Genomic DNA, 11,426 nt, shown 5'->3' with positions numbered 1-11,426 from the left:
TTAGATGAAATATGGGCAGGGGGGGCCCCAAGGGGGGAAAAAGCCCCCGCCACTTTCCCCCCCCCCCCCCCCCCCCCACCTTCAAATAGAAAATTGTTTGCATCACCAACTGTACCCCACATTATTTTAAACAATATTAGAAAATTAGATTTTTATTACGTTTTTGTCTCAAAACATGTGTCAGAATGATATGTTGCTTGCTGACACATGTTTTGAGATAAGAACGTATAAAAATCTAATGGTTATCAATTCAAGTTACTAGGGAGAATTCTCTCTTTCTGCACATTGAATTCGACCTCGACAGCAGATGTATTCATCTGTTTTTTTCAAAACAATATTATATTCACAAAATTACGAAAAAGATTAGGTAACAGATAGATAGATAGTTTATATAACTCCTCCCCTGAGTTCTGACAAGCCCCCACAAAACAGTCTGCCAGTGTATTGAAAGGACTAGAAGCTGGCATTGCCTTCGCTTATTTGAAATAACATATGACATTTGTTAAAAAGAAATATTATTAAAAAATGTAGGTATCATAATAAAAAAATAACAATAATAATGAAAAACAAAAAACAAACAAACACCAATAAATCAATACAAGAGAATTATAAACCTGTCCATTCCGACATTGAAATAATAATAATATTTTCAAAAAATTTGTAAGAGTCAATTCTTCTCTCTCAACTTCCATACCCATATTAACAAAACACACAGCCTACAAAAAAGAAGAACATAACAACATAAGAAGCAAATCAGAATAACTTTATTCTTCGATAATTTAATATCGATAAACATGATATATATTATATATATTCACTGGGGTAATACTGGTGAAATTTTCGGATTAAAAGCAGAAATTCCAAGATACTACACCCAGTGGAACCTAAAGAATATTCATTTATCTTAATATTTATCCTAGTCTAAAAGTGGCAAAACGAGGTTAAAAGTATTTTTGAAATCGACAAAGGTGACTTATTGCTGCTTAACATTACCCTAATAGGGGTGTTTCAGGTCGAATTTTCGGATTAAAAGCAGAAATTCCGAGCTACTACACTTAGTGGAACCTAAAGAATATTCATTTATTTTAATATTTATCCTAGTCTAAAAGTGGCAAAAAGAGGTTAATAGTATTTTTGAACTCTACAAAGGTGGCTTATAGCTGCTTAACATACCCTAATAGCGGTGTTCCAGGTCGAGTTATCGGATTAAAAGCAGAAATTCCGAGATGTTACACCTAGTGGAACCTAAAGAATATTCATTTATCTTAATATTTATCCTAGTCTAAAAGTGGCAAAACGGGGTTAATGGTACTTTTGATGTCGACAAACGTGACTTATAGCTGCTTAACATTAGCCTAATAGGGGTGTTTCAGGTCGAATTTTCGGATTAAAAGCAGAAATTCCGAGATACTACACCTAGTGGAACCTAAAGAATATTCATTTATCTTAATATTTATTCTAGTTTAAAAGTGGCAAAACGGGGTTAGTAGTAATGTTGATGTCGACAAACACGACTTATAGCTGCTTAACATTAGCCTAATAGGGGTGTTTCAGTTCGAATTTTCGGATTAAAAACAGAAATTCCAAGATGCTACACCTAGTGGAACCTAAAGAATATTCATTTATCTGAATATTTATCCTAGTCTAAAAGTGGAAAACGAGGTAAATAGTATTTTTGAAATCGACAAAGGTGACTTATAGCTGCTTAACATTACCCTAATAGTGGTGTTCCAGGTTGAGTTTTCGGATTAAAAGCAGAAATTCCAAGCCACTACACTTAGTAGAATCTAAAGAATATTTATTTATCTTAATATTTATCCTAGTCTAAAAGTGGCAAAACGAGGTTATTAGTATTTTTGAAGTCGACAAAGGTGACTTATAGCTGATTAACATTACCCTAATAGCGGTGTTTCATGTCGAGTTTTCGGATTAAAATCAGAAATTCGGAGCCACTACACTTAGTAGAATTTAAAGAGATTCATTTATCTTAATATTTATTCTAGTCTAAAAGTGGCAAAACGAGGTTAATAGTAGTTTGGTGTCGACAAATGTGATATATAACTTGTGAAAATTAGCTTAATGGGGTATTTCAGGCCGAGTTTTCGGATTAAAAGCAGAAATTCTGAGATACTACACCTAGTGGAACCTAAAGAATATTCATTTATCTTAATATTTATCCTAGTTTAAAGGTGGCAAAAAGGGGTATATGGTACTTTTGAAGTCGACAAAGGTGACTTATAGCTGCTTAACATTAGCCTAATACGGGTGTTTCAGTTCGAATTTTCGGATTTAAAGCAGAAATTCCGAGCTACTACACTTAGTAGAAACTAAAGAATATTCATTTATCTTAATATTTATCCTAGTCTAAAAGTGGCAAAACGGGGTTAATGGTACTTTTGATGTCGACAAACATGACTTATAGCTGCTTAACATTAACCTAATAGGGGTGTTTCAGTTCGAATTTTCGGATTAAAAGCAGAAATTCGAGCTACTACACTTAGTAGAATCTAAAGAATATTCATTTATCTTAATATTTATCCTAGTCTAAAAGTGGCAAAACGAGGTTAATAGTATTTTTGAAGTCGACAAAGGTGTCTTATAGCTGATTAACATTAATAATAGCGGTGTTTCATGTCGAGTTTTCGGATGAAAAGCAGATATTCCAAGATACTACACCTAGTGGAACCTAAAGAATATTCATTTATCTTAATATTTATTCTAGTCTTAAAGTGGCAAAACGAGGTTAATAGTATTTTTGAAGTCGACGAAAATGACTTATAGCTGCTTAAAGTTAGCCTTATGGGGGAGTCTCTGGTCGAATTTTCGGATTAAAAGCAGAAATTCCGAGCCACTACACTTAGTAGAATCTAAAGAATATTCATTTATCTTAATATTTATCCTAGTCTAAAAGTGGCAAAACGGGGTTAGTAATAATTTTGAAGTCGACAAAGGCGACTTATAGCTGCTTAACATTAGCCTAATAGGGGTGTTTCAGGTCTAATTTTCGGATTAAAAGCAGAAATTCCGAGCCACTACACTTAGTAGAATCTAAAGAATATTCATTTATCTTAATATTTATCCTAGTCTAAAAGTGACAAAACGAGGTTATTAGTATTTTTGAAGTCGACAAAGGTGACTTATAGCTGATTAACATTAATAATAGTGGTGTTTCATGTCGAGTTTTCGGATTAAAAGCAGAAATTCCGAGCCACTACACTTACTAGAATCTAAAGAATATTCATTTATCTTCATATTTATCCTAGTCTAAAAGTGGCAAAACGAGGTTATTAGTATTTTTGAAGTCGACAAAGGTGTCTTATAGCTGATTAACATTAATAATAGCGGTGTTTCATGTCGAGTTTTCGGATGAAAAGCAGATATTCCAAGATACTACACCTAGTGGAACCTAAAGAATATTCATTTATCTTAATATTTATTCTAGTCTTAAAGTGGCAAAACGAGGTTAATAGTATTTTTGAAGTCGACGAAAATGACTTATAGCTGCTTAAAGTTAGCCTTATGGGGGAGTCTCTGGTCGAATTTTCGGATTAAAAGCAGAAATTCCGAGCCACTACACTTAGTAGAATCTAAAGAATATTCATTTATCTTAATATTTATCCTAGTCTAAAAGTGGCAAAACGGGGTTAGTAATAATTTTGAAGTCGACAAAGGTGACTTATAGCTGCTTAACATTACCCTAATAGCGGTGTTCAAGATCGAATTTTCGGATTAAAAGCAAAAATTCCGAGATACTACACTTAGTGGAACCTAAAGAATATTCATTTATCTAAATATTTATTCTAGTCTGAAAGTGGCAAAACGGGGTTAATAGTAGTTTCATGTCGACAAATGTGATATATAACTTGTGAAAATGAGCTTAATGGGGGTATTTCAGGTCGAATTTTCGGATTAAAAGCAGAAATTCCGAGATGTTACACCTAGTAGAATCTAAAGAATATTCATTTATCTTAATATTTATTCTAGTCTAAAAGTGGCAAAACGGGGTTAATAGTAGTTTTGATACCGACGAAAATGACTTATAGCTGCTTAAAGCCTCATGGGGGTGTTTCAGATCGAGTTTTTGGATTAAAAGCAGAAATTCCGAGATACTAAACCTAGTAGAATCTAAAGAATATTCATTTTATCTTAATATTTATCCTAGTTTAAAAGTGGCAAAACAGTAATATGGGTGGTTCTGAAGTTTTTTTCTTTTGTCGTATTGTAATAATATTTCTCCATAGGAATTATAATTTTGCTCTGTAGGCATGATGCTTAGGCTTGTGTAATCGTGAAAAAGAATAAGTCAGGAGTCTGTGATGATCTACCTACCTTGTGATTGCCTGAGAAATGAATAATAAACGTTTCCCATAGCTTCTCTGATCTTGTTCAAATAAAATTACTTCTATATTCAGTTATTTATTGGAAATCTACGTTCGCGGACACCATGTGTTGTTATGACATGATTTACGTCCCTTGAGGGAATCCCGATAATTTTCTTTGAGTCGCTGTCGTTGATTGGCTAGCTTGCGAGGATGAGTCAAAAAGTTCAATTTTCTTATTGTCTGCTGGCTATCGTCTGCGGGCTTGATCTTATTTTTTTGTCTGCAAACCTTATCGTCTGCCCAGTTGATCTCAGCCTTCTTGGGTCTATCATTTCTTACTTCCGGTTTCAATTGCTCTTTCACTAAGTCTTTCCTTCTATAGCTTATATTTTCCCATTCATCCAGTCTTCTCTAATGTCAAAAATGACCGAATTCCATCACTTGAAGTTCTGTCAATACTAATAAAATATGGACAATGTGGAGAAAATATTAAATAGTGTCAACGTGTATACAGTGGTGTAACATAGGCCTATATTCGTGCATATAACTCCGAATTTCGTCAAAATTAAAAAACAGAAAAAAATGGTTTATGTCTTAGATTTTTCCTCAGATATTCTATATAATAATTAAAATTGGTTTAAGATTTGAACGACATGTAGAAGCAAGGAGCACATATAACAAAAACACAAGACGATATTATGGAATATAACACATTTCTTTAATAAGGTTGACACATAACGTTTCAACACAATATACACGTGTCGTCATCAGATGTAATGGCAAGAGAATAATTACAAATCAAGATATATACCAACAAGAAACAATATAGAAATTAAGAGGGACAATATTGTCATACCATACTATCTCACATTAGTCCTAGTCTTAGCCGTCATAGAAACCTTTTGAAATTTATACCATACTATCTCACACTAGTCCCCATTCCAAATATCAAATCACCAAATTGCTGTCTCCCTTACTTTTTGTACGGAGGCCCATTAAAGACATACACTAATCGACATATACAGTCAAGTAACCTAATTTCGTGGAAACCTATTTTTCGTGGATTTCCGGAAATGATTAATAATTTACATGAGCGACCTTGCGCGACCTCCGCAATAGCTTGTTTTGATAAACATGGGTTTTCTCTACAATATCAGCTAGTAGGATGAATCCAGTAGTTTCAAGCAAGGTAAAATGTACTAATGTATACTTTGACAAATATATTTATACAAAAAGGCGGATTTCACTTTTTACCAAACGTCACCATTTTTTATCGGCCGAATTTCCTTATAATCCCAAGCGGTAATCGGAATTCCAAGTGTCGTCTGCTTGAATGTAGTCCAACGAATGAAGTCACGTGATCAACTAGCGGATTCAATGTCAGCAGAAAATTTCTATGGAACACAAAGTGGACCATATTCTTATGTTGTTTCAGTGACTTTTAGCAATAAATCACGCTAGGTATCTTATTTTGTCAGTCACTATTTTTTTTTTAAAATCGTGGTTCTTTGAAGGAATTGTCACTAGTTAGGTCTATAATGAATTGATATTAACAATAAATACTAAGAGAAGTTAATTATACCACCCGGTATCCATACAACGTGTTTTTCTAGACTTATTTATAGATTAAACATTGTACACGAAAATAGGTGACGCATTCTGCCGCCGTTGCCGAGTTGGTTACTCATGAAATATGGGTCAAAGTGAAGGATTCATAAAGAAAATCGAAATAAACCAATTTTAATTATTTTGTAGAATATCTGGGGAAACATCTAAGACATAAAAAAAAATTTGTTTTTTTAACTTTGACGAAATTCGGTGTTGAATCCTTGTATCCACGAAAATAGGTTACACCACTGTATATAATTTACGAGGCTTAGCCGTCATAGGAACTTATTGCAATTCACATCAAACTATCTCACACTAGTCCTCATTCGAAATAGCAAATTACTAAGTTGCTGTCTTGCATACGTTTTGTACGGAGGCCCATTAAAGACATACACTAATCGACATATATATGAGCTATGTAGAATAATGCTCAGAGTTTACGGGCAATTTGTGACGCTTAGCCAACATAGGAACTTATTGCAATTCATACCACCCTATCTCACATTAGTCTTCATTTGAAATATAAATTCACTAAGTTGCTGTCTCCTTAATTTTTTTAATTTTTTTAAATCTCCTTAATCGACATACATATTTCCTATATGAGCATATTACCCAGAGTTTACTGTTGGGTTTAGCTGTTGAATCTAGGGGGGGATTATTTTATTGTAGTCTGAAGCCTTTATTCAAGGGAAGCAATTATTCAAGGGAAGCAATACTTTATTGAAACCGGAAGTTGAGAGTTGTGATCTTCCCTTTTTCATCAGCGTACTTCCTTTGAATAAACCGCAATTGAAATCAGCTTTACTAGTTTCATTCTTTTCCCACAGGTCCATTCTTCAAATACCAAATCTGAACGGAGATCGGTGCAACATTATTGGGGGCTCGTCCGGGAATTGAAGTTTATTGAAGATGGAAGCAGCATCATTGAAGTTTTCGGTATTGGGGAAACTTTACCAATCACCCATCCATAATCTGATTCCACTACTTTTAAGTCTGAAATTGATCGGTGAAGAGGAAGTTAAAGATACAACATGTGTTTCGGCTCAAGAAATACTAAACAGATTTGTATACGAAGAATACAAGAAAGAATGTTTCATAGATACTTTAAAGCATATGGAGTCTATGTTACCCACATTCTACTTGCAACCAAAACAACCTCCTGATCCAGTCAAATCGGAAATAGATGATAAAGTTTGTAAAGTAGAAGAGGTACCAGAAGTTAAAACACCAGTTTACAGAAGATATTTTAAAATAAATGGCCAAATTGGTGGGAAGAATGGTATTGGTTTTATGACACTTGTAAGACAAATACAAAGTGGTGGAAAGAAAGGTTTTTTCAAGCACGGAGATAGTGGATGCAGTTATCCAAGCAATATCACCAACCCTTCAATTAAGACAGTATCTTGAGAGCAGAAATTCACTTTCCTTAAACCAATTGAGGGAATCCTGAGATTCCACTTTAAGGAAAAAACAGCCACAGAGCTATACCAAGAACTTGGTGCTGTTATACAAAAAAGGGGAAGAACCAGTAGAGTTCCTGTTACGTATTTTGGCCTTAAGGCATCTCACAAGAAGTTGGAGAAATGGAGTATGATAACAAACTAGTTCAGAATATGTTTTGCAGAACATTTTACTCTGGGTTACTTGAAGAAACTATACGAAGGAGATGCAGCCTCTTATACAGAAAGTAACAATTACTGACGAAGAAAGTCTTTGAATGGCATTTAGCAATTGTGAGTACGATATATAGACACAACTTTATGGAACAACAATCACTGGTTAAAGTTTTATGCAACGTTTCGACGTGTTCCCCCCGTCGTCCTCAGGCACATAATGAGAAGAAGTGATGGGCAAACTATATATACATTAATGCTTATTATTAAGAACACACAAGAGATAAATGGTTTATTGATTATTGGGGATTATACGAGTGGCAAAGGATCCCTTTCGGACTATCTGGAACACCTTCAGCATTCCAGTCTTTCATGAACAATTGCCTCGAGGGGTTAAGGGACAAGTGTTGTCTCCCTTACCTTGATGACATTTAAGTGTACAGTAAAACCTTTACTGAGCATGTTGAACACATTTGAAACAAGTTTTTAGTCGCCTTCGTGATAAAGGAGTTAAACTTAAGCCAACCAAATGTTTTTTTTTCGACAAGAGATTCGATATTTAGGACACCTTGTTACTTCTAAAGGATATACGATAGACTACAAGGATAAAGATGCAGTGCTTGAACTGAAAAAGAAGATGCCTACCAATGTGGGAGAGATTCGTAAACTTTTAGGTCTTTTATCATACTATCGTAAATTCATACCATATTTTGCCAGAAAAGCCAAGCCATTGTATAACCTGCTAAAGTCGACACATACAGCACCGAAGACAAAACAGAAAACCAAGGGTGGACAACTTTCCTCAGGTACCAAGATTGAATGGACACTAGACCACAAAGATGCTTTAGATAATTTATTGGACTCATAGGTGTCACCGCCAATCATGACATATCCAGTGTTTGGTCGTCCTTTTGCACTACATGTGGACGCTTCTGGGGAAGGACTCGGAGCAATTCTATACCAACAAGGTGATGATGGGCATCAACATGTAGTGGCTTCAGGACCCTAATACCTTCGGAGAAAAACTACAACCTTCATTCTGGAAAGCTAGAGTTTCTAGCTCTTAAATGGGCTGTTCAGGGTTCAGGGACTACTTATACTATTCTCCTAATTTTATAGTTTATAGTGACAACAATCCACTAAGCTACTTAATGACGACGCCACGCCTTGATGCACCTAGATTAAGATGGGTAGCTGAATTGGCAGATTTTAAATTTACTGTGAAGTATAGACCTGGACAACACAGATGCAGACTGTTTGAGCCGAATGCCTCTAGAATTTGACAGATTCCGTGATGATTGTACAGAAGAAATCGATCCTGAACTGGTGTCTATGGCTGTGAAAACAGTAAAGTCTCAATCTTTTGCATGGCTATGTGGAGTGAAACAAGAAGTTCCAGTGTTGGAACCAAATCCCAAAGTGAATCTCAAACTTTCTGTTGATGAACTTAATGAAGCTCAGAATAACGATGAAAATATTTCTGGTGTTAAACAAGCTGTCAAATTTCAGAATTGACAGGCCGACATGTGAAGAAAGAAACGGGTTGTCTAACGAATCTCTACTGCTTTTGAGGGAATACAACTCATTACAAATTGATCCAGATTGGTCTACTCAAGAGAAAACGAAGTATACCAGGGCAAGACACCAAATATCAATTGATTTTACCGCAAAAATGATGAATTCGTCATTGATGAATTGCATTGTAAGATGGGACATCTTGGAAGTGAAAAAGTTATCTCATTGGTACAAGATCGATTTTATTGGCCAAAAATGTCAGCTGAGATTGAACATTTTATTACCAAAAGGTGCACTTGTGTGGAATCAAAGAAGCCTAATCGAAATATTGAAGCTCCACTGAAACCTATTGAAAAAACTCACCCATTTCAATTGGTATCCATAGATTTCCTACATCTCGAAAAGAGCATGGGTGGATTCGAATATATCCTAGTTGTCGTAGACCATTTCACACGCTTTGCTACTGCATACCAAACTACCAATACATCTGGAAAAACAGCTGCAGACAAAATCTTTAACGATTATGTTTTAAAGACCAAGGACGAGAGTTTGAAAACCAGTTATTTCACAGACTGCAAAAGTATGGTGGGGTAGGGCGCTCAAGAACCACACCATATTACCCCGCTGGTAATGGACAATGCGAGCGAATGAACAGAACCCTTTTGTCGATGCTGAGAACCTTGTCCACTAATCATAAAAATGATTGGAAAAGTCACGTCAACAAAATGATGTATGCTTACAACTGAACCAGAAACGAATGAAACCCCAAATTACCAATTGATGTCATTTTCAATCTGAATACTGAAGCAAGTACATCTTACCATGATTATGTGAAGAAATTTACAAAATGTCTTAAGGAAGCATTCCATATTGCAGCAGAAAATGCCAAGAAATCTGGAGCTAAAGCCAAGAAAATACACAATCAGAGACCTAATAGTGCAGTACTAGTGCCAGGAGACAGAGTTATAGTAAGGAACCTAGGTGAACGCGGAGGGCCTGGAAAATTACGCAACTATTGGGAAGATGATGTTCCTACTGTCATCAAACGGATGGCAGAAGATTCTCCAGTATAAATCTTTCAAGCGAAATGGTAAAAATTCGTAGACTTCATCGAAATTTATAACTCCTGTGTAATGATATTCCACCTGATGAAGAGATAATTGAAGGAACCAAAATTGAAAAACCAAACTCTAGAGGACATGTACATCAGGATATAACTTCTACTGAAGCTGAACTGGAATCTGCTAGCGATTTCACAATTATATGGAAGCAAAAATCTACTTTGAATCCAGAAGCTGATGAATTTGTTCCATTTTCAGACAGATACCAACCAATCACCTATAGTGCTGATTCGAACTTTCACCAGAGCAATGAGTCTTTAAGTACAGACTATGATAATGATGATATACCTCCAGCACGTTTCAGACAACCAACGCAGAGACTTACCTATGATAAGGACAAATAAGTACCAATTGGATATATACAAGTTAAAAAAAAAGAAAAATATACCATTTCCATGTTTATGACAATGTATTTAATAAATACTTCCTTATGGTTTTGTTAAATATTTCAATGTTTATTAAGTACTTCAACGTTAAATAAGTGCTTTAAGGTTAAATAAGTACTTTAAGGTTACATGTTGCCATAATAATGCATTATTTGGCCAGGTAGTAATGTAATTTCGGTTTTTCGTCTAATGTTTAACTGATTCAGTCAGTATGTACACCTTGGATTGTGGTACATTAACTATTTAGATAGTTTGAGGATAAGAATCTCATTCAGCCTGATCAAGTGAAGGATTGCATATTATTCTTAATTAGTAGACGTACGTCCTAAAACTCATTCCATTGGTGTTAGGGTGTATTGAGACGAGTCTCAATGAAAGCACTGGCCTAGGTCACAGGGCAATAGATAAGTCTATTAATTATGTGAAAGTTAGTTAGTCATTAGTATGATTTAAGTTGAAAAGACACACACACAAACATACACTGCATGTTATATAATATACTGTATATAACCATGGCACCAGTCCTGAAATAAGTATTCCCTGAAATCTAACTTAGAAATCGATTAATTTATTGATAGATCATGATACATTTGTATTCAGAAATCTATGCTCCTAGGATGAATGGACATTGTTCAATGGTTCAAGTCTACCGTGAAAGAGGAAATTGCTTAGATTTTGATTTCTTTTGTAAGCTACAAACAAGCGTTTTGTGTATACATGAAGTTCCGAGTAATGGCGTTTGACTATTATGGAGGCTTTGGTAGCTGTAGAATCAAATGTCGTTATAAAGGGTATTATCTGGTTATCATGTTGAATGTTGAGTCCATTTGGCCTCACAGTCTGCAGTTGATCGATCCAATA

The 11,426-nt window shown here is 35.0% G+C and overlaps 1 protein-coding gene across 1 annotated transcript; it reads left to right on the top strand.

Moving 5' to 3' along the window:
- Positions 1-6,839: 6,839 nt before the first annotated feature.
- On the top strand, positions 6,840-10,440 carry LOTGIDRAFT_172395 (hypothetical protein; the record flags this gene model as incomplete). Its single annotated transcript, XM_009049275.1, has 2 exons — positions 6,840-7,139; positions 10,378-10,440. 2 exons carry the CDS (start codon positions 6,840-6,842, stop codon positions 10,438-10,440), a joined length of 363 nt encoding a protein of 120 aa, XP_009047523.1.
- Between the last annotated feature and the right edge of the window lie 986 nt (positions 10,441-11,426).

Source organism: Lottia gigantea (genome assembly GCF_000327385.1).
Source record: "Lottia gigantea unplaced genomic scaffold LOTGIsca_133, whole genome shotgun sequence".
In the NCBI taxonomy this organism is placed as follows: Eukaryota; Metazoa; Mollusca; class Gastropoda; family Lottiidae; genus Lottia; species Lottia gigantea.
Note: the sequence above shows the minus strand (reverse complement) of the source record. Positions and strands in the feature narration are given on the sequence as shown.